The 25,253-nt window shown below is 35.4% G+C and overlaps 1 protein-coding gene across 12 annotated transcripts in view; it reads left to right on the top strand.

The window, feature by feature from the left end:
* MCTP1 (multiple C2 and transmembrane domain containing 1) overlaps positions 1-25,253 on the top strand; it is a 557,626-nt gene that overhangs the window by 394,592 nt on the left and 137,781 nt on the right. For 11 of the 12 annotated variants that reach the window (XM_059916784.1, XM_059916782.1, XM_059916779.1 and 8 more), the window contains 2 exons: positions 67-141; positions 2,369-2,488. In XM_059916784.1, the coding sequence (XP_059772767.1) occupies positions 67-141; positions 2,369-2,488 (195 nt within the window). Of the gene's footprint in view, positions 1-66; positions 142-2,368; positions 2,495-25,253 lie in introns of those variants that run through there. The other variant, XM_059916790.1, reaches the window with a different exon arrangement.

Genomic DNA, 25,253 nt, shown 5'->3' with positions numbered 1-25,253 from the left:
TGCGTGAAAAACTTGTAAACATTTGTACTATATTAATCCATAACAGACACATATGTTGATGTATAGGTGAAAGCCAGCTTACGAACATTAATACCCAAAGAACAGAAGTACATTGAAGAGGAAAACAGACTCTCTAAACAGGTAAAAAGCAAGGAAAGATTAATCCCTCTGGGAAGACTTGATTATATCTGTAAAACATCTACGTAAATTCAAATAAACTTTGGAGGTATGGAGGGGGGAAGACTATGGAATTTTTGATCATCTACTGATGTGAAATGGCTCTTTCTTTTATTCTTTCTTTTTCTCGTTTTCCCTTCCTTTCCTTAAAAGATCAAACAAGGACAATACCAAACTAGTAAGTTGGATGGGGGTGGTCAGAAAGGAAAGGGGATACTGTAGGCTCTGCATAGAATGGATATGTATTCATGCGTTAGCAGAAGAATGATCATTTTGAACATAAAATACAGTTTGATTGCCATGGAATGTGTAAATGAGAACACCAAAAGCTGAGGTTCAAATATATGTCCAGACCACCCACAGGTATGATGCAGGTGTCTGTAAAGTGAGCCCAGTATAAAGCTCTTCCCTCTAATCCATGAGAGAGGGGGCTCTATCTTTTAAGGGAAGCCTTCCTCTTAATTAGATTTTAACTATGATCTTTTAGAAGTGAACTTTTATTGGCATTTTTAGCTAAGAAAATAGAAAATCAGGAACTCTGATTTTTATATCATGAAGAAATTTAAAATTATGCTTGATATCTCGTAATTAGACTTGTAGTTTTAAATTCGATTTGATAGCAAGTTAAGAAAAGAGTACTAAGCTACCCCTTTTCAAAATTGTTTACTTCCAATTAACACAGCTAAAATCAAATGTATTTGAGGTTATAAAGTTTACAGAACTCATTTGTGCGTGTTAAAATCTTTAATAATTTCCTGTGCTATTAGAAGGCCAAAAATATTTTGTTTTTAATCCAATCACTTCACCATAAACAGTGCAATCTTTAGTTGTTTAAAGACAATGCGTGAGTTACAAATGTAATACCTGTCTGAACAGAAATACAGATTACATATTTCCACAGTTATAGTTAAAAGTTATAAAAGTAGCACTTAAAGTAAGGTGATCAGGGGCCAAGAAGGAAACAAATAGGGACACTTTTTACTTTGCCTGAAAGAAATTTTAACTTGTTTAAACTGGTATGCACGTATGCGCATCTGTATGTACACATATATATATTATTTTTTCTATATGACCCCAGTTAACTTTACATATCTACTTTAAAATACCAGATCGGCCTTGAAGTGTACTTGGAAGTAGCAAAACATTAACCTGCAGACATATTACTCTAATTATTAACATAGCTGTATATAATTTTTTGAACCTATATCTAGCGTACGGGCTGTTTTTCTTACAGCTGCAGTCATGCCTTAATTTTAAATTTTTAATTTAAATTATATCAATTCTCATGTACTTTTTTCTTCTTGTTCAATATCTGTAGCTTTTCTATCTCTTTTTTTTTATTGAGGTGTAGTTGATGTACAGTATTATATGTTACAAGTGTACACTATAGTGATTCCCAATTTTTAAAGGTTTGTTCCATTTGTCGTTATTATAAAATATTGACTATATTCCTCGTGTAGTACGATATATCTTTGTAGCTTATTTTATATATAATAGTTTGTCATATACCTTTTTTAGTAACAGATTTTATAAAGTACTTGCCATACATTTTTCCCTAAATCTAATATTATGAAAAAGTAATGAGAAAATGTGGGTGAAATTTATTGTGGGAAGGAGAGAGAGAGAGAGAGGAAGAGGGAAAAGAGAGAGAGAGAATGAGACTATGATAGTAAGAAAGGGAGAATCCTACTGAAATGGTGAAAAAAATGTTAGTTTTCTATAATAAAGCAATACTTGACAGGTTTTTCCCTAAGGCCCTAAATAAAACCATCCCTATTTATCCATTTCACTTTGAAATATCTTGAAATTAAAGCATTTAAAGCATTTTAAAAGCACAGGACTTCAGAATTCTTGAATATATTTAAGGTTCCCAGTATTCTAAGTGGCAAAAAAATGTTTTTGATCTGTTGGAGATTTTTTTTTCTTTTGAACAGAGGTAGCCCAACTTGCATGATAGTATTATTTATGCAAATATATTTAACGAAGAAATTGCACTTATAATTTAGTTCTTTTCACCTTCTCTAGAGATACTTCTTTTCTTCTAACTTGTGAGTCAAATTGCTTGGTATATTCTTACAACTTTATTAACTTTCTGAATCCATTTTAAATCACACTAATCTTGAAGAATTTTGTAGCATATCTGATGGGTTTTAGTCTTGCAAATTCTAATAATACTTTCATCTTCCTATAGCTGCTACTAAGAAACTTTATCAGAACGAAGCATTGTGTCATGGTGCTTGTAAATGCTGCATACTACATTAATAGTTGCTTTGACTGGGATTCACCCGCAAGGAGCCTCGCTGCGTTTGTGGTATGATCATACTGTATTACTTACATTATTATTCATTAAATTCAGTAATCATAGCTGCATGTTTCTGTGGCAATAGTTACAGTTATGTTGATGTGGCCATTTTAAACTTCTATTTTGAGACTTGACTGGGCAGATTTGCCGTGGGCAGGAACCTGATGGATTGTTCAGGGTCTGAGTCCAAGAATACATCCCCGCCTCAGATTTCCGGAATATAAGACATCTCAGCCAATGTATAATTTTCTCTGTGACAGTTAAAATGTAAAATTTTACATATTGCATAATTCCAAATCCCAATAGCAGAGCCAAGAAAAGTCCTTAGCATTAAAAAATAATAATAATCTTGACCATCTTCATTTTAATTTTATTTGTCCTGTAGATATTTTTTCAAAATATGAAAATCTTTGGCAGTAGAATGCTAGTTGGTAGTAATTTAATATGTGAATCAGTTGGAAGTGGATGTGACCTATTTAAGGCACATTTTATTATTTCTGAGATTTCCAGCTTTTAAAAAGGCATGAGTGAGAGTTTGATAGATCCAAATAGTCCTCTGACAATGTTCATCTTGTAGCCTTTTACTTTGGTTATTTAAAAACTGCTGATGAGACCAACTTGCAAAGCTAGAAAATCTGAAAGAATACTTTCCTCTGAGCTTCAGCTGGGATTTTCCGCTCTCACATTATTTTTGCTTATTCAGGGTTTCGGTTTGAAGTTTAAGTGGAGTCGTTCTTTTGAAATCTTTTATTTTATTGTCATATTTGTTAGAATATGAGTACCTCATGCTTCCTTACAGTTGCCGGTTTCTCAGAATATGACTTTATTATAAGGGGCTTACAAGAAGAGTTTTAATTATAGTAACAAATCAACATTTTAGTATTACCATTCAAATGAGTGTATGCACATCTGTTTAGTACTTTGAGCTCTGTCCTCCTCTCAGGCCTTGTATGGGACTTTCATTAATGTCTGAGCACATGGAACAAAGAGTGTATATGTCCCTTTGTGTTGTAAGTTACCAGAAAGTTAGGCAGCCTGCTTCCCATAGACATGTTGTTGTCTCCTTAAAGAAAGTGACTGTCATCATCATTAAGTTTTAGAAAAGAAAATCTGCCTCTTTCAATATTCTTGCATTTAGCCCTTTCACATAATAAATACATTAGAGTACTGTTAAACACACTTTATTATTATTTTTCAGCATCATAGAGGCACTTTGATGTTAATGAGGAAAAAATGATATTGAGTTTCTGTGTGTATTTTATGCCATTACTTCCAGGTTCAAGGGGCCTTATAGGAGACACAGTAATATTCTACTGAAAATGTCATGCTGCCATCTTTGATTCACTCCTTCCAAAGTCATTCCTCACAGCTATGTGTGAAATTTGAAAAGAGAGAAACCTATATAATTATATCATTTGTTCAGGAACCTTCATTTTGAGCAATTTAGCATTACAGTGTGTGTGTAAGTTTTCATAAACTTCATCTGGCTTCTAGAGGTCACTCATGTAAAATGAATTCAAGATGGCAGACTTTTTTTCCACAATTTCTTTCTGATTGAAAAAAAAAATCAGGCAGTGAAACTCTGAGAAACTTAGCTACATGTACATGATGGTACTTGAGTAATTTCACTGAAAGGGAGTCAAAATTCACTGGGGAAGAAATGTACTAGTCTCTCTCTTAGCTGGTGGTCAGTTCCTAACAGACCGGGTCCTACAAAACACAAGCTGAATGCAAGATGCTTTCAGAATAAGGGGGGCGGGGGAGGCCACAATAAAGGTAGGAAAAGGGACTCCTGACACTGATGGTGAAAAAAGAGAGACCAAAAACTACAATGTGAATGCACATTAACAGTACTTTTGAGAAGAAACAACAATGTTAATGGTTTTATTGAAAAAAAAAAGAAGCACTGAATTACATTCCACTGAATGTTATTAAAACAATGAAAACAAAAGCCAGCTTCATTTATCTGAACCTGAACTAAGAGTCCAGGAGAATGGGGACCCTGCCTTTTTCACCTGGGACTTTAGCATCACCTGAAGAGTATCTAGCGTTAGTAGGCTCCCAATGAAAATGACTATCTAAATCAACAGACCAACCAATGATCCAGTCAGTCAGTCATTCTGAAATTTTTTTCTTATGTGGAGAAACTTTCTCCAATGATACCATATAAATAAGGGTTTGCTCTAATAAAGCTAGCTATTAAATGATGATAGACATAGCTTAATGCTTTGTAGCAATTTTTCCTAGACCTTCCATTTGAATTCTAAACTATTTCATAATCCTCTCTCAGTCATCTATTTTAGCCTCAGATTAAATTCTGATTCAAAAAGATCCTTATATAATAATAACAACAACTAGTATTTATTACAAGTCTATGTGCCAAAGAACTGTTTTACAGGCACTAAAACATGAAAGTGCTTTTCATGCATTAATAAATTTAATATTCCCAACAACCTTATTCTGAGGTAGATACTATTATTTTCCTGATATACAGAGGGAGAAGCTGAGGCACAGGCAAGTTAAGTACCTTGCCCCAAGCCACGTGGATATTATTTCCTTTTTAAAAGAGCTTTTAAAATATGTACCTTGTAATCTTAATATCATAACGATTTGGGAAAAAATAACTGTTGTAGGATTTTTATTCATCTTGTAGATATTAAATGATGTATTTAAAAATGAAATGTTTCAAAGATCTTATTATTGCATAACCAGAGCCTTTTTTAGGCCAGTTTTTTGAAAAGAACTGCTTTCCATTAGGAGAAGCTATGAGCAGCACCCCATTGTTATAAACATATTGTTCCCATCATTCCCTGTTGATGGATCACGGGTCTATTATTATAATATTGGTTCCACTTGGCCCACTTTTTCATAAATGCAGCTGCCTCACATGGAGCACATGCATTTGTACCATTATGCCGCTTGGTTTTAGGCCCAGATCAGTAAACTTTATGTTTAAGTGCCTTTTTTCTATTCCATTTTATTTTTCTTTTCTAATTTACTATCCAAAAATAAATGTAGAATAATGAAATTAAAATGGAAAAACAATAATTTTTGTCCCTATGTCAGTTAAAGTGGAGAGTATGTGAAATGCAGGGGGAGAGCTGCCCTGGCTTCTTTATGTGCTACCTCTGTGCTCTATGGAAGGTTCAAAGCTGGCTTACAGTATTAGAAGTGGAAATCGGCCTGGAAGGTGATGGATGAAATATAAGCAAACACGTTCCTGGGAATGAATGTCCTTGTTGTTGTGTGCTATGAATTAGGTTTCTAAATTTTACTATGAATATTGTCTGCTTAAGAGCAAACACAGACGTATGTGATGTGGAAGGCACAACCGCTTGTCTTTGGGAATCATCTATTGTAGACGTGGAAATGTCTCATAAATTGGGCCTAATTTTCATCAGGCTCTTGACCAGACATTTGTGTTCTTGTGGATGTCAGTGGGTGCAACATGGAAAAAAAAAAAAGTGTACATTCTCTCTTTCTTTTCAGTACTGTCATTTCTCACTTTAATGAGCACAAAAATAATTGGACAACCGGGCTATCAGTAAAAAGGACACACTTCAGTGTGCGTCAAAGAATTATTTTACAGGACAAACTTTAATCTTTAAATGGGATTGTAGATAATTTGTGGTACCATCTGTCCATTTGGAATTGTTTTAGCCTTTTCTGTCGTTATACAGTAAGTGCCGCTGTGTTTAACATTAACATTTGATATTTTACACATTTAATTTCTGTTCTGCTGTGTGGTCCTTAGGGAATGGAGCGCTAGTGCTACATGAGAGAGACAAAGTATTGATCAGTTAACATTTCAGCTACATTTATGTATGTCGCAAAATTAATGAAAATGCCAGACAAAAATGTCAGAGTGCACAAAAAGGTAGAATTTAAATTTGGTAGTTTAATGAAAAGTTTAAGATGTGCATTATCAAAAATGTCCTCTTGCCTTTAAAGTACAATTCCTAACAGAATAACTAAAGGGAGACACATATTTTACTTAGAGGAACAATGAACATGAATTACGAAGGGATGTCAACTCCTCAAAGTACCTTGTGTTCCAAAACAGCATGTTTGAATACTTAACTGTTACTCATAAAATACATGTGTTTCTGTTCCTATCTGGAGAGCTACTGGCTTCAGCCCTCCGGGCTGACCAGCCGATGAGGCAGGCTTCCTACCGAGATTCTCCCCCTAGGTTTTCCTTGGTATCCAGGCATTCCTTTTGTGTCAAAACTGAGAATTCCCTCTACAGCAATTCATTGAGGCCACTCTGGTTCATTACTCGTTCCTTTCTGGGTCATTTTCAAATGCCTGGTTTCCCTTTGCTCCTAGATAATTTGAGCTCCACCTTCATTCAATCCCCATTTTAGTAAAGGATCACACTCTGGACAACAGCGACTCTCAGAAAAGCTGGGCCATTATGCAGGCAAAGAGAAAAAACAGTGATGATGTATGCAAAGAATGACATGAGACAGCTCTGTGTAGCCAAATGATTTAAAAAAAAAAAAAAATGGAGGAAGCACAAGCAAAGGAGGAACTGAACTTGCAGAGGTGATGGGAATATAGTACAATGATCTGAAGACAATAGGCTCCCGAGGAAACCTTATCAAGTACTTCCTGTGTAGAAAGCCTGCTGCTATTAAACAACATATGGATTTTTCTAAAAGTTATTACAAACAATAAGGACATTTTAAGTGACCTTCATGTTCAAGGACTAAAAAGGGAGCATCGCTTAAGAAGAAATGTTAATGTGAAAACAAAGACATGTCTATATCACCTGTAGTTTAGATTCAAGTCTTACTAGCCTTCATATCACTGAACAAAAGAGGGTGATTGTACCGGACATATGGAAGGTAATTTTAAATTTCAACAGAAATTTCTATTTTAAAGAGTGTGAGACATCAGTAATACCACACCAACAAGATTATGCTTCAGGTTTCTAGCAATTTTCAAATGATTTTTATAGAAGCTTTTATTGTTGTTGCTACCATTTTTTTTTTTAGTGCCAGCAGAAAAAATTGGAAATGTTCCAGATGTAACTTTTGTTAACTTTCCCCACAACAGCAAAACAGAAGGACCCCTGAAAACCAAAGAAACAAGTACTAAAGCAGAATGATCTATAACTGATGGTCCTATCCTTGTATTCTTGAATTTTCCTGGAATTATGTAAATCTAAACTTCCAAGACCTTTTGCCCACCCTTCTTTATAGATGCTTTCCTCTGACATAAGGACTTACTAAGTTTATAAACAATACTTCCAATTTAATTTACACAAATTTTAAAGGTACGTTAAACATTTCCTTCACAAGTGTGTAAGTGAGAAAAAAAAGAAAGCCTATACAGAGTTTCATTGATTTAGAAGATTGTATACCTCCAAAGTTGCCTAAAATGCCTTTTACAAAGTCAAAGAGTATTGACACTTAGAAGATTCTAGTACTATATTTTTCTTTTCAGTAAATAGATTGTGTGCCCAGTTCATATGAACGTGCTGGCACTTTAAGTTGATGTATACATTTTTTCCAAATTTATCTGAATTCCATGGAAGGAAAATTTTTTTCAAGCATTGGCCTATGAAAAAATAGTTTTTTTTTTAAGTGGTACCTTCTGAAAAGCATTGCATATAATTTCTTGCAACTGTGTAAAAGCCCCCCCAGAGACCACAATTTAGAAGTGAGTTGAGTTTTAGGATTGATCACAATTAGCTAAAATCAGATATTAATGAAACAAAACATTTTGACTAGATTTCTCCAGTCCTTGAGGAGTGATGCTCTAGTTCAGTTTGCAGGTCTATTTAAATGTATAATCTTTTTGTTTTATTTTTGTGGCTGTTAACATATACCAATGCAGCACTTCCTCAAATCAGCGCTTAGCTTTCTTTAAATGGTGCCAATACCCTTTTTTGTTTATTTTAATCGATGTCAGCAAAAGGGGCTCCTGCTCTTTGGAGGGAGATGATAACATAAGGCACAGAGTCTACTACTCTCTGAAAAGCTTACTCCTCTTAAATTTTATTTTATATTTTCAACAAGAAGAATTTAATTCTTACAACACATCGCACACATTTTCTATTATTTCTACTCTCCCTCCTTTGTTCTCTAAAGCAGGAAGTAGTAAGATGCTATAATCTGGGGACGTTTTCTTCTGTGGGTGATTTGAGGAAAATCGAGTTATTTCACTTTTTCTCAAGTACAGTACTGTTGTGCTATATTATAATCAAACATAAACTGCAGATATCATCAGCATAACAATGATACCATATTGAATCTAGGAATTAGCCTTCTCATGAACCTTAATGGTATGTGCAATGAAAGTTGGGGTGACACCAGTGCCTCATTGTGGTCTCCTTCTGGCTGTATGGCTGCTGTGCCATTTCCCCAGGCAGCCTCCTTGTATTATGCATCAGGTAGTTACAGCCTCAAAACCTTTATGAGACCCTTAAAAAATATGTTGCATCCAGATTTTACAACTAAGTTGACTAAGGATCAAAACTTATAAAATAATGAAATCAGAGGTGTCTCACTATCTGTCCTCAGATTCCTAAACCAATGTTCTTGTCCTCTGAAAAATTTTCCACCCCCTAGCTTCAATCTAAATTGTTAGGCACATGCATTTTAAGCAAAATAGCAAGCCATATTCCATTGCAAAATATTTTTCTGTAAAGTGTTTTTCAAAGGAGAAAATTTAAATGAATGAGATAATTGTATAATTTATTTTAGTAAAATTCTGTAAAGTAAGAGTAATAACTCTTCTGAAAGATTGTAAATTACAACAGCAATGCAGTCATTAATATACTTTAGACAGTGACTTCACTCTCCACATGTTTTCATGCCCCTTTGCATTGGGTAAATATTAAGAAATAAGGAGTAGAATGCTTTCTATTGTCTGATTTTTCTATTTTGACCAATTATGAAGATATACCTTAGAATTGTGGTGTATTAGAGTTAATGTACCAAGTGAGAAACTAACCTGAAATGCTGTTAAGGAAGATTTTCATTGCCTCCTTTCTTGCCATCATTTTACCACGATTTAACATTACATTCAGAATCGACTATAGATGCAGTAGTCACTCCTGCCATAGTAAGTGTGTGAGTTATGACACTGTGTTGCGTCCTCTATTTTGCTGTGATGACAGAGATCCAATACTCAGCAAGTGGTAACATTAGAGATCAGTAACAGAGGGAAGATGAAAGAGTGACCATTTCTCGTGTTTGCACCAGTCATCAGCCACTGGCTCAAAGGGAAGTAATGAAGAGAAAATCAGAGAAAAGCTAAGAAGCAAGGAAAGATAGAAATCACATCAAAGTGTAAACAGATATTTAGATAAAAATGAAAGGCAACCCTGATTTTAAGGATGGGAAAAAAGATTTTAGAGACAAAGCTTGGCTTTTATTTTGTTTTAAATCAGTGTTTCTCTGTTTTTCTCATATTCACCTCTCTAAGGGGAAGCTTTTCATTTACTTTAATGAGAGAAATGAAATACTAAGGAATAAGATTTTCTCAGGGAGTGTTGAGCTTTGAAGGGCCACAGATCATTGTGATACCTAAGATTCTTTTTGCTCTCCCCCAAGAACCAATTTTTACCCCCTTGGGTGCCATCTCAACCCTGTTGAGAATTCATGCTCTAGATGAAGTTTAATGTGAGTTTAACTATGTTTACTTTCATGCTCTTGGTGGTAAAGTCTAGTTTAGATTTTTGGTAGTTTGCATACAATGCAAATTATTCCCATAGGTAATCAGTCTGGAGAAAGAATTAGTGATCTCTATACAGAATTACGGACTGCATTGGAGTCCAGTGAAAGGAAAGATTTTGTTTGGCTTCATAGAGATTGAAGAATTGAATCTTCCCCTTATGAAAACCCATATGAGAATTTTCTTCTCTACACCAATTCCAAGGGTGCATTGTTGTGCTTCACTGAAATGGAGAAGTGGGGTGAATATTAATTCTGGCCTAAGTAATATAACCTCTATCATTATGAAGGTTAGATGGGTTTTGTCCATACATTGTACTATAGTTATGACTAATAGATAGTCTTTATATTCCTAAATGAGTATCATTATGTTAGAGATATAAAAGCATGCTTTATTAGGCTTGATTACCTATTAGATTTTCATTGGAAGGGAAGGAAAAAGGGTTGTGGAATAGGAAAGTCATTTAAAACAGGGAAGATACACGTTCTACTGGCTATTCTGTATGGCTGGTTACTCAGTTCCCCATAGGAATCAAAAAACTTTTACTGTTGTAATTTATCAATAATAAGTAAATATATGATGTTTTATATTCCACTTAGCTATATACAAATAATTCAGCTGCATTTTCCATAGTTAGCATCTTTACAGTTTCTGCCAAGAAGACTTCAGGCAATACTTACATGTTTGAAACAAGAATATATCATCCAATTTTGTCATAAAATGTTGGTGAATTAAATACTATTTTCCTTAGAGAAATCTTTTGGATTTCATTTAATATAAGAGATTGCCAAGGCTACAAGTAGTCCATTAATTATCCACAAATTATTATGCTGAGGTTGCATATAAGAGGTGTTATATTTTGAAGTGATATTAGTAAAGTAATGGCTGCTACTCAGAGAAAATTAATTCATAAATATAGAAATTCAGGTAGCTGAGGTCCCTTTTTCTAGTTAGGCAGCAATATTGAAAACTTATCTGGTTTTGTTTAAATTATTTTAAATCGAGTTTGGTTTTTCCATTGCAAGAGACTATTGCATGCCTCAACCAGGAGGCTGGTATTTTTAAGAGAGACCTTTAACCAAGGTTCTACTAGTTTGGGTGTGCACTGTTTCCTTTATTTTTTAAATTCTCAGAATATGAGCCTCCTACCACAGTTTTTTTTCTAAGTCCTAAATCTTGGTTGATATGTAGTTAAAACTACATATTTTTTTTTTATACTTTTTTTTTTAACTTTGGGTTTATTTATTTATTTTATTTATTTATTTATGGCTGTGTTGGGTCTTCATTTCTGTGTGAGGGCTTTCTCTAGTTGTGGCAAGTGGGGGCCACTCTTCATCGCGGTGCGCGGGCCTCTCATTATCGCGGCCTCTCTTGTTGCGGAGCACAGGCTCCAGACGCACAGGCTCAGTAATTGTGGCTCACGGGCCTAGTTGCTCCGTGGCATGTGGGATCTTCCCAGACCAGGGCTCGAACCCGTGTCCCCTGCATTGGCAGGCAGATTCTCAACCACTGCGCCACCAGGGAAGCCCAAAACTACATATTTTTTCATATAGACTCACAACCTCCAAACAAGATGTAAAAGTCTGTTTTGTAAGATAGCTGCTTAAACCTTGGAATGCATTTCCCCACAGTGGCAGTATCATAAATACTGACATAGAACCATTCACAAAGCCTATCAGTCCCTTCATAGAGTACTAGCTGTAGAATGGAAATATCACATGTAGGAAGTAGATTCAATGCAATCATGGCTTGGTGCTCAGGATGCCAGGAACACACCTACCCCAATCCTACCTCAGGATGGAGCACCTTCCTCATGGCAAAGGCAAGGGGTCTACAAAGGTGGAGATTGTATAGGCTTTTAAGGGTGCAGATGAATTCATAGAATGTTACAGTTGGAAGGCATCTTAGACATCATTTTACAGTAGAGGAAATTAAAGTGCCATAAGGGAGAGGAACTTACTGAGGCACTAACTCTTCTTCTCCCCCAGTTGTTGGTAATGAACGCTTAGAAGACAGCAGCATTGAGAAGAGAAGAAGAGGGGGAGAGAGGGAGAGAGAGGGAGAGAATCTCTGTCCCGGAGTTTATAAGTCAAGTTGTCCTTAATTAAGGAAAACCAAGTGACATTGTCCTGTAGAGTTCTAAGCGTGTAAAATTAGGCTCCCAGTTCTTGGTATTCCCTATTCAGGAATGTGTTGATCGAAAGGGCTGGAACTGCCTATTCAAAATAGTAAATCTGTGCTCACTTTGCTTAGTATTATTCCTGCAGTTCAAGTAATAAGTGCATATCTTATCTTCTGATGAACTTCTCTATTAGTTGCGATCACATCACATTACAGCTCCCCCAAACACTGCAGAGATGTGTATATAGTAATAAAGGACACAAAAAGTTCACTGTGTATTTAAGTGAGGTACATTTTAGACAAGCAAAGAAATGTCATTTGGCCTCTAAGTAGTATAAATTACTTATTCCCGAAAGTAAATGTAGACTCATTAAGAATATATTTCCCAGGTTTCAAACACATACTTTCATGAGTTGCTTAAACAGTTTAAACCATCTATATTGATCCATATTGATTTAATGGTAGCTGAGATGAACCTGTCCATGGCCTAAATTTCCATTAGACTGAATAAATGCCAGGAAAAAAGTGTATGTATTGTGAATTACCTAGGAAAACTGGTGATCCAGTTTCATTGTTTTGCTTTAATCCTAAATTTCCTTTAAAATTACAGAGATCAAAACTTTTCTAGCATATAATTAAGCAAAAAAATGGAAGCGTATATTCCTTTACAAAGTGGTGGAAGTACTGAATTAATAATAATTTGGGCATATGTTAAGATAACTATTAGAATTTGTAGGGTGTTTCCCACTTTGTTATATAAATTATGTGAGGTATAGTTTGCTATAAATTTGGTGCACCAATTTATTGCTATTGGAGTTACTGGAGTGAAGAAAGCTAAATGAAATCATCTATATGAAATGCTTTGAAGTCCTTAAGTATGAGGGCCCTTGGATCATTTAGGCTTGAATAATACATAAGACCACAACAACACAGGTTTTTGTTTCTGAGAGCTGTTGTAACCTTTCAAAATTTGTATCAATCTTGAGAAAATGATTTAACTTAAAATTATTATTTGGAAATATCCTACACTGGACCTAAGAAAGGGAAGTAAATCACAAGGAAAAATTTCTCATCAGTGTTTGCTAAAAATGCATGAGTCTTCCTCCAAAAATATGCGGGAGACGTAATACTACCTGGGTTCTATTTCTAATTGACTAGAATGTTTAACCTAAGTTTAAGGAACTAGGAAAAAAATAGATTGCAAACTGAAAAATGCCATTTTTCAGTATTTTTAATCCATTATTACAACCAGTAACAGGAGATAAGTTCAGGCTGTTCTACTTGAGATGCATTTCAGTTCCATTAACAGATCTTCCCCGTTTTCATGCACACTCAATAAAGCTGTGTTGAATGACTGACTCAGATGACTTCAGCGGCAAAACTGGAAGTTAAAGCTGTAATATTGTAACAGAAACCCCCAACAGTAGTATCAGATGAAGCTGAGAATAAATGTAGTATATCAGGCATCATAAAAGGGTGAATGTGGGATACATTTATGCCCTCCTCTATCTACTGTGAGATTCATACATAAGATTCACACTCATTATTTTCGTCATCTTAATGAGATCAGTGTGGGAACATTTCTCTACTCTCCCTCTTGACTGTCAGAAATGGGGCACTCCATTATTTCTCCTTCTTCTCTCTACTTTTAAGGGACAAGCTATATTTTCTTGGAAGGCCAGAAATGTTAACTGATTACATCAGGCAGCCTCAGAGCATAACACAGAAAGGCTAAAGGACTCTAGGTGGAGACTACAGCGTTGCTCTCTCTCTCTCTCTCTCTCTCTCGCTCTCGCTCTCGTTCTCTTTGTCTTTCCTATGCGTACTTTCTTTTCTTTCAGACTTTTATTGTCTGCCCTACTTCCCAAGGGGTTTCCTTGGAAAAGAAGGGAAATTTCTCCATGTGGAGGAAAATAGGGTACCTGAGTATTATCTCTAATTGCTACCCTCCTTCTCTTTGGATCTATTTCCCTGATTAGTTTTGCACAGTCTTCCTGAACCAGCTCTGAACATAATCCGTTCATGTGTTCAAGCCAGACATGTGTCCGGTCTTGAACTAAAAGAAGTAGAATGGGCAAGGCACCCATTCTAATGCATCTTATCCTCAAATAAATTTTCAGATCTGTCAAGTAACAGTCACTGTTTATAATTAAAGTTGCTAGGAGAGATTTTTATCATGTTTTGAGATCATGAATTCCCTTCATCCTTAAGGACAAGACACCAGAAACTTACAAAAATATTATTCAAGCCATCTAGGCTATTGATTATTAATTTATATTGTAACCACACTGGTTTTGGTACTGTTTTCCTTGAGAGGAACTCAGATTCCCTTTAACATGATTGAAGAATTTTAAAGTAGACATTTTTAATATTTGCTGCCCTCTTATTTATAACTTCTTTAATGCACCACTGTTAGCACAGGAAATATGAGTTAATAAAAATGTCATAGTATTAGTGAATGAAACACTATGTAATTGTCCCCAAGTAATAATTAACAGCATAAGGCTATATTAACAATAGTCTTAGTGTACAGTCCCTAAATGTATTTGATTCTCATCTTTTAAAAAGTAATTTTATACTGAAACTCAGTAATGAAATATTTGAGGGATTTAGTTAAGCTAGTTAATGTAAACTTCTTAGGTGCACGAATCTTTTCAAGTGATTTGTATTATATTGGTATGTAAAACATCATTCTATTTTAAAATCAATCTGAAAGTTTGAAATGTTAGCTTAATGATCGCCAGAGCAACCTTACTGAGATTCATTAAAGGCTTATTTATCTCATCACAATATTTGTTAAAACAGTTGAAAAATAAAATTAATAAGCCATGAGGTCATTATTACGTAATGTTTTTGCTCACATAGATAAATGGGTTTCTTTTTCTCTCTTTCTTTTTAAATAATGTCTCACTGGCTTTGTTCTGTGGCTGCAGCAGGCTGTTAGTATGTATCTTTATACCATCAGAATGAATGAGATATATCTGTATAAATTATTGATTCACTTGAGCCTACCTCTGTAATTCAGAGCTGAAAACTCTGGCAGCTTATCTAATAGAATGATATAACTAGGAGAATGAAGTTACCTACCACAGCAACAATTGCCAGTTGGGGGGTCAAATGCCCTTTTACCTTTATACCTGAACACCTGCAAATTGAGCTGTATCCCATTCAGAATTTTAAGAACAGGTCCATTGTCGCAGGAAGTAGGAGTTTGTTTCTTGGAGAAAATTATGCCAGTTCTAGTTCTGAATGAAAGACAAGGCTTTTATTACTCAAGGGATATTAGGGCTGACTGCTTTTTTGAGAAAACAAATTTGCTGTAACTTTATCTGTAATTTAGTCCTGAATGGGTGCAAATAGACTGCACATTGTATGGTGCAGAAAGAAGAAAATAGGGGTTTGTTAAAGCCATACAAGGGCTATGTAACCATTATATTTCCGAGGGAAGTCTTATCGGAGTTGCAGGCTATAAGGGGGAATATTTTGGTTACAGCCTTAGGATCAAACACCTGTTTTGAATTTTAGTTTAGAATGACATTGGAAAAGAAAGTTTTTGTCTAAAATTATGGATGATGAAATACCCATCTCCTGAAAGTTGCTGTACAGGCTGTCTTTGACTTCGAGACTGGCCCTCTCCAGAAACTTCAGAAATCATTATAATCACTCCTGAGGTTGAACGCTAGACTCAGACCTAGGTGGACTGTGTGTTGACTTGTTTCACTTCTATAAGCAGATTAAATTTATAGCTTTATATACCCTTTCTGATTAAAAAATAAATACTATGCTCTATTCTTCACGTAAGAGTCTGATTTAAGCTTTGCCAAGGCTGAGAGCAAGACGGATGTTTTGAGTAAGGGACAAGAAAAAACACACTTCGGCTGGTGAGCCTCCAGGTCACACAGTGTGGGACTAATGGAAGGTACATGATTTGGAGAAACTCATCCCTCAAGTTGGTCACCCACACCTTAGTCAGCAAGCTCAGTAGTTGTCATAGAAACCCTTATTTTTACAGTGTTATAGTTGATCACTGACATGGAACCAGACTAGGTAATCAAACATCTTAGCCATATGCCTGTTCTGAGTTCCAACATAGTCAATTAGCACATTTTCTATTAAAAACTTAGTTGTAATAGGTCTTCATTAGCTAGCAGTTGCCATAATTGAATAGTTACTCAATTATGTCCATTCCCCCCAGCCTCATTTTCACTTCTTCTCTGAGTCCAAGTAGGAATATATCCAAGAGCATTCGTGAGCCCTGCTTTAAGCAAAATTCATGACCCCCACCTCAAACAAGCCAGGGCTGTTAGGGGTTGAGCCAGGGTTTAATACTTAATTTTCTTACTATGTTTTAGCATATATAACTAGGCCCTTGAGCTCTCCCTTTTTCTATTTATTTCAGAATTTCTAGTGTTTCTTCACTGAGTAAGGAGAGGAGAACTCTATGGTAAAGGCCCATTGTGCAATAATGTCTCTAGGATGTGATGACCTTTCTACCCTTAAACCCATCCCTTCTTTCACCATTTTCCATTCTCCCCATCAGATACCCATCTGGGCACATTATTATCCTGGGATTACTCCCCATTATCTGCATTATGGTCCCTGCTACCCTCTGTCTGTGTCTGCCGTTATGATGTCACTGAAACTCACCTGTGCCCTGTATCATCTGATGATCAAATCTGTTGTCTAGGAGTGGGAATGCACCACCTCCAGATAACATATGCACATTTTATCACTGGCCTTGTGGACAAAGTATTTCTGATTTTCTTAGACATCCAAGCCCTTACTTACAAGCGGGTGTAAATGGTTGTAACTGGGATATCCGAGAGCAGGTAGAGCATTCAAGTGGCCCTTGAATAACACCATATAGGACATTTCTGGCCCCAGTAACGCACACAGATGCTCTTCTTGGTTGGTGAGAATTGTACCTCTTGACCTTCATTATAAAACTATGAATGTGAAACAGTCTGGAAGAGAATTGGTCATGAAGGGTTTCTAAGCTTGGTAGCCTCATTGTGCTTTCCTCTGTGTAATACAAAATAAGCAAAAGCAGGTACCTTCATAAGAAGTGTAACAAACCACAGTTAGCTTAAGAAACACAGAGTTTAAACTTCCCTGCATAATGAAGCATCATAGCTGCAAATTTTCAGCCAGTGGAATGGCACATGAAAAGGAAGGATAGAGTCAAAGTCTGCTAACCTTCCTGCTTCTGTCCATTTTCTGGAACACAGTAGGGTTCTTTCTAATGCATCCATCCTCGCTGACCAGGTCTTTGCGATTGAGATTTGTAGGCTGGACTCAATGTAAGAATATAAATTGTTTCAAGGATGACAGATTACACATCTGGTTTCTTCTCCCCGCAAGCCCCCACTTTCACCTTTATAACAATTTTCTTTTCAAAAAGTAATGTGGTTTAAAAATCATTTTAAGTTGCCCAACATAAATGATAAAATCAAATATTGGATTCACAAACAATAGCCTTTATTGGTTTGTGACAAGTGATCCATCTTTTTGCATTAGTGCAGCTTTCTGAACCAGATTATTTTTCATAATTGATAATTTGTGAGTCATATATTTGTTATCTGTTCTTTTATGGCTTTGAAAATAGTGAACGATGCCAAAGATCACTGTGCTTTTATAAAGAAAACTATTTTAGTGTAGTTTGTTGGCTGGCATTTTCTGAAAGTATGTTACCAATAAGTTTTGCAGAGAATGTAACAAAGGTAAAAGTAACATTCCTTGCTAGAAGGAGATCTGATGGGCCTAGAATTCATATTGATAATGTGCATTTAGTTTTAGAATTTATTCATGTTTAGCATGAGAATAATGAAAATACACAAATAAGAAAAAATGTCAAAATTCTGCAAGCTGAGAGAAAATAGTTTTGTTGCATATATGAGCAATTTTCCCAATGCAAAATCCACATTAAAACGATGCACAAACACAGTAAAAAGTCTATCTTGCTATGAGCATTACAATTATACCAGCAGAATAATGACACTCTTTCTTGTGATCAATAATTATAGTTGATTTTGATAGATAGCCTTAGGAAAAGTATCTACCGTAATACAATTTTTATTATTCAGCTTTATATTTTGTTCCTAAAGCCTTCATAAATGCAATGGAAAATTCTTACCCTTTATTATGGTTAATAATTATGTTATGGTAGAATTAGGGCTCTACATATGAATTTGTTTGCCCCAGGTAAATAATAATAGGGCCTTTGAAAGCCATTTTGCCTAAGAGGGCAATATTAAAAACTTTTCTTACCCTTAATTAATAATTCTCTCACATAACCTGAACATATTCACTAATTCTATTCACAATTATACTGACTGACAAAGTATAAATCCGTTGGAAAAGTAGCAACCCAATTTACTGAGAACTAATATTGTTAGATGAATTAAATATTAATTTCACAGAAAGCTTGTTATGAATCTGCTTTTAGAAATTACACGGTTTGTCCTCAATCATTACTAAAATTTCTCCTGAACAATTTAATTATAGAAAACTATTTCTAATAAAAAGATTATCTACTTAATTAAAAGAAAATCGAGATCATTTAATCATTACGTAATTATGATTATATACAATTAAACACCATGTATATAACATTTACTCTTCAGGAGACCCTAATAGTAGGGGGAAAAAAACACCTGTAGGTTAATGTCTTCATCACTTCCACTTTTAAAGTCATGGATTCTATTACACACATTTATTACATCCCCTAATTGCTTAAAATTCATACTTCAGTTGGGGGAAAATGCTGACCAATGTACACTTGGCTATAAATCAGAATAAACAAGCATATTTATTACTAGTACAATGCCTTTTCTTTGATGATTTTGTTATATTTGAACTCTTTAATTAATTGAATTTCACCTAAGTTTATTATTTCTAAATATTTCAAAGACATATTATAACTAAAACTTTATTATTCAAAACCAAAATCCAATCATGAAGAATAGTATTCTTTCCTTCTTCAACCTGAATATGTTCTAAATCATGTTTAAAATTAAGGATATGTGGAACATCTTCATCAGATGGGCAAGCAGAATGTTTGAACTATATAAATAACAGTGTTAAGAATGATAACTTTCCTTTATGCATCTCTCAGAAAAGGCTGACAGTGTTATTTAGCGTCTGTAACAGTATGACGAAGAATTCACTCTACCTTTTCAGATGTTTCATTGGCTTCATTTATGGCATGTGCAGTGATAGTGAGATATGTTTATTTATACATATGGTGTGCCAGATTGTTGATGTGTTTTAACCATAATATATTATTCAGTTTTGAAAACTACTCTCTTTAGAGTTGGAATTTCTCTACAGTTGAAGGGAAAATGCATTTCTAATAACTTGTCTTATAGTTTTGAAGATATACATTTTAAAAATCACTCTCCATATTTCAGAAAATGTGAGCGGCTATATAAATTACTGAAATTCAGTATTAATTGGATATTTTTCCAGTGAAAAATCAGATTCCTTTATGTTAGATAGACTGTACTATCTGCGCTTAATTAAAACCCAAAGTATTTGATATTTTCTTAAAGAAGAAATACAGTTTAAAATCTTTAAATCCCTCTAAATATTGAAAGTAGGTAGTTTTGAACAAATGAATTTTGAAAGCTGTGTAGAGTCAGGGGGTAAGTAGTATTAACTGTCGCCTCCCCACCACCACTGCCTCCTCATGAGATTTGTTCAAATCATGGAAACTAATTCCAAATTTTGTGACTGATCACTCTACCAAAAACAAACTTATCAATATAGATTCTCTATAGAATTCTATAGAATATAGAGATTCAATATACATTCAGAGGTATTAGAATACATTATTGAAACAGAACTTTTTTCCCAGCAGAAAAGTAAATTACATTTTTCAGAAGATTAAAGATACCTCCAAAAGAAAAAAGTAGGAAATAATGGAGAACTCTAAAACTGGATTGTAGATTTAGAAGAAAAACTGTCAATACATATCCCAATGTGTGTTATACAATCTTTACATGCTTCTGCGCTCATCTACTTGTCAGTAAATAACCTACATGCCTTATAAAACATGGTTTATCTCTTTTTCCCCTCCACCCCAATTGTCTTTTATGTCATTCTGCAGTTTGGCCTGTAGGGAGCAATCTTGCACCATTAAACCTCTCCATTACTCGTTTATTTAGGCTGGAAAAGCTTACAGCCTTACAGATCTGTTCAATGTAAGCAGAATTATTTGCATAAATTCCAGACTTTGATGATGGTCTGTGGCCTACAGATTATTTATGCAGTTGTTTGGCCTTGAAGTTCACAAATTTGCTCAGAGGTGACTTTACTTTCAATTGTGACCCCGTGTAGGTGGGAGATGGCCAAATGGTTGGGTGAATAACCTGGAATCTTGAAAACCATGAGGTCTCTTGTCTGAAACATAATGCTTTGTTCCTCATACAGCCTTTCAGATAAAAAGGAAATCCACAAGTCATCTAAAATATAGAATAATATTTTAGTACTTAAGTAGCAAAGATTACAATGAGGCAATTGCTGTTAGCATCTCAGAACATTTACCAGTTTAGACCTATTTAATCTTATTTCAATTAAGAATAGTTAAAAACCAAAAGGGCTGGCATTATTATTGTGACTTGTTATTTTTACACAAATACTACAAAGTGCCATTATGTGTATATTTTTTAAATGGCAAAGAAGATCATTTCCTTCCTTTCTTCTCTGCTGTTTTTTGGAATAATTGACAGCAGTATACTAATTCAAACAGTTGCAGAGCATGTGTTCCATACCAAAATGTACCTTTACTTCTAATTCATGTGTTGAAAATAGTACATGATGTTCTTAGAAGTAATAACTTTTTATTTATTCTGGAAAGATAATTCTCTTTTGTTAACAGGTATCTGTGCCCAATTTTGAACTACTTTCATTCCTTCATCCTTCCTTCCTTGCGTTGGCTGAGCGCCCACTGAGTGTCTCGGCTCTGTTCCACGCTGGGATTCCAAGTTGGTTAGGACCTCACTTTGAAAACATTTATATTTTATTAAAGTCATGCTTCACTGAGGAGAGGAATGGATTTTAATTGCACTAAAATCACATTAATATAGTTTACATTTAGGTAATGTGTCACACCTGTGATTGTCTAATTCCATGATGTTTTTGTGGAGTTAAAAAAAAATTGATAAACCCTCATTTCTATGTATATTCCTTTGCTACCAAGGAACTCATTGGGTTTTAGAGAGTGGAGCTTGGTTTATTTCAGGGATCCTTTGAACAAATTGTTTCTGAATGATTGTATTTCTTAATATAGAAAATCGTATTTAGGTGAGAGAGAAACCAACCTTTGATTGTCACTACTATATCAACATATTTTAAATTCAGCATTTTAAGTTTCAGCTGTTGACCAAATTGGCAATACAGTGCATCTTATTTTGCAAAAATTTCCCCATAGTCCTAGAAATTGTATGTACTCAGTTATCACCTTTGTTCATAAAACTTCAACTACTTAACTTTTCTGAAGTTTGAAATTAATCCAGTTGTAAGAAACTTATGGCTACACTTGCGTTTTGGACCTGTCACACTTACTTTTTATAATACTTGCAAAGGTTACAGAGTGTGCTTTCAGGAACAAGAAGAGTGTATTGTTTGTGAGAATTAGCCTTTGATTCCAGGAATCCGTGGTTATTAGAGCTGCAGCTGGTTCACACCAAATATTCACATCTTAAGTGGTTAAATAGAGAAGTCATTTTCTCACAGGGTTAGCCCAGGGGCTGCGTGGTGGTGGAAAAGCTCAGAAAGAAATAATTTGAGTGACTAAGAAGTTTTGAACAGACTGGTGAAACTGGGACAAGAAAACTAACTTTAGTGTGGTAGGGAGACTTCTTCATTTCTTAGCGCTTCACATTTGATTTTGAATCCTTTATTTTTCTAAGACTTTCTTACTATAAGATGGGATTAGCAGATGCAAACTATTATATATAGAATAGATAAACCACAAGGTCCTACTGAATAGCACAGGGAACTATATTCCATATCCTGTAATAAACCATAATGGAAAAGAATATATGTGTAACTGAATCACTTTGCTGTACACCAGAAACTAGCTTTGTAAATCAACTATACTTCAATAAAAAATAATTAAAAAAAAAAGACACAATGATAGATTCCTTTATTAAGTGTAGTTGATTTGCATGTTGGTTTTAATCAGATTCAAGCATAGTATTAAATCATTATTTTTTAGTATGCTGTTTTGAACTCTGAAAACGTTCTGTTACCTACAAATGTAGATCATCTGACAGCCCTTCTCCCCATCTGCTCACTACCCCTCCCAAACTAAGGCTTAGGCTACGATATCAAATAGATAAAGGACCTGCAGTTTCAAGGGATCAGTTCTTATCTGAGCTAAATGAGGCTGAAGATGCAGATGAAAATAGAAGAGTAGAAAAACAGGTGCTTGAACAGGTGGGTTTGTGATCTTTTGCCATTACACTGGTTCTCATAGTTTTAGAATAATCACAGGAAGCAACAGAGCTCCCTCTGTTGTAGAGAAATCTGGGGCATCCTCACACCAGGGCTTGAACCTAAGGGGTGATGAACTTGACTTGGTGGGGATGACATTTCCCTCTCTAATTTACCCACCCCAGTATATACACATACACACATTGCTGCCTCTTAATATGGTCAATAAAGATTTTTGTTACACCCAGAGATTCCTTCCTGTGTGTGAGAGAAGACACAAAGCAAAGATTCCATCTTTGTTCTTTGTCACACCTCAGAGTTCCTATTTCCAGAGGAATAAAGTGGATACATCTCAGAATTGAGGAACACATCAGGAATTTTGACCTTTTTTTTTTCTTTTGAGGGGAAAAGCAACAAGTTACGTACAAAGGAATTTGGACCTTTTATTTCTTCATTTTCTCAGGAGATGTGAAAATACCCTTAGAACAGAAACAGCGGTGTAGAAAAGGCTTAGACGTGGCACCACATAGGAAAAACAGCTTTGTTTGTATTTTAATAGCTAAAGAATAAATGCGTTCCATTTTGAGAAATGAATAATTATTACATTTTCAAATAAGATCATAACAGTCAACTGTGTGGCAAAGGGCATGGAGCTTTGAGTAAGTTCTCGGAACAGTGCTTCTCAGCCTCTGCCCTACATACACGTCACTGGGGATCTTGTTAAAAACCTCAGTAGGTCAAGGGTAGAGCTCTTGGGTGATCCTGATGCTTCTGGATCAGGATCTAGCACAGAGGCTTTCAAATTTTAACATGTTTCAGAATCACCTAGAAGAATCTTAAAAACGCAGAAGTCTGGGCCCTGATTCCAAGTTTCTGATGTACTGGGGTGAAGGTAAGGCTCAGAGATTTGCATTTTTAACAAGTTTACAGGTGATGCTGACGATGCTGGTCTGGGGACCACACCTTGAGCACACCTGGTCTACTGTAATCCACTCTATTGGATGTTCATTAGAATCCCTAAGGGTACATTAGAAGAACATACATGCACACGCCCATGCACACACACTGCTGTTTCTGCCCTTGAATGATTCTGATGTAACTGGTCTTGGATAGGGGCCAGGTCTGATGAGTAAAATCCAACTATCCTGAGGTTATTCTAATGTGAAGTCAGCCTAGAAAACCCAGCTGGGTTCCTTCTACAAAAGGATACATAATCAAGTGGAAAAGGAAGAACTAAATTCAAGAGAGGAAAGGAGATAGAGTTTCAAAAGACCAAGGAAAGAAACCAGAAATTGCTGGAGGAGGATGGGAAAATGGTAACTATTGTTTTTAAAAATCATCAATGTAAAGTAAAACTTGTGAGTGAAGGAGGTTCCGAAAATGTTTCTACAACTGGCAGTTGAGGAGCTGCCGGCATGTCAGTGAGACTGACGTTCTGATACTCTTCATTCCATCTTTCCATGCCTCGGGCACGCCTCTCTGCCTCCGTAGACCCAGAAGACAAAGTAGGCTCTTAAACTGGCATCCATAAAGTTTTAGTGCTCTTGGAGTAGATGAGTTTAGCTATAGAAGTAAATTAATGAAATGAATACAAATATGTCCACACATTTGTTGAAATATTTTTCAGCTTTCCTTCTCTCTCCTACTTCTTTTAAAGAATGAAGAATGAAAGGCTTGTCAGTTCGTGACATCACTTGATGACAGTGCTAATGGGGGAACATCCAAGAAGCAGAATGAGGGGAAATATAGGTGGAGGGCGACCTTTCATAGTCCTCTTTGGTACATGATATCTGTTCTATCTAGAGAGTAGAATGAGAAGCTGCTTCCAGCTAGCCTTTTTTAGTTAATATTTGGAGACATAGCAAAAAAAAAAATCTTAATTTTGCAAGAACACAACCTTTCTCTCTACCTAATAATCAGCCTGTTTGCCTCATTCAGATATGCTGGTCCCACACTGCAAATTCTGAGAACCCCTGACTTCTTCTCTACTATTGTGTCCAGTTCAAAGCAATCTCTCATTTTGTATTTATGACACTTGTAAACTTTTGTACCTTCAGTTTTAATATTGAATACTTTGTTCATGCTTTTATTTTCTACATCAACCACTCTGAAATTCATATAAGGAGGCACAATTAATGGCTCCAAAACCCTGGCTATCAATTGGTTATTTTTTGAAAGATAGTGAAAATAAAACCTCACTAACCATTCAAACCTTATTTCTTACATATAATCTAACCCCATCCTTATATTCCATCTTCTAGGCCAGAGTTGGCAGAGACATTGCCTATGTTCTACACTGCTAATGCCCTCTCTCAACAGGCATTATAAATTGATCACAGCACAAGCACGAGCACCCCTGTCGTATCTCAACAAAACACTCCAGGTAGCTAAATAGCTCCAGTTATTTTGAGTTGATTCTCAATATGAACCTATTTGCCATTCCCCAGTTCTTTGTGAATGTGTCTGTCTTCCCTCCTGGGTTGAACCTCTAAAGGATGGAGAAGAGATTGAGTGTGTTTCTCTATTCTAC

Source organism: Balaenoptera ricei, chromosome 3 (genome assembly GCF_028023285.1).
Source record: "Balaenoptera ricei isolate mBalRic1 chromosome 3, mBalRic1.hap2, whole genome shotgun sequence".
NCBI lineage: Eukaryota > Metazoa > Chordata > Mammalia > Artiodactyla > Balaenopteridae > Balaenoptera > Balaenoptera ricei.
The sequence above is the reverse complement of the archived record's forward strand: the minus strand, read 5'-3'. Positions and strand labels throughout refer to the sequence as shown.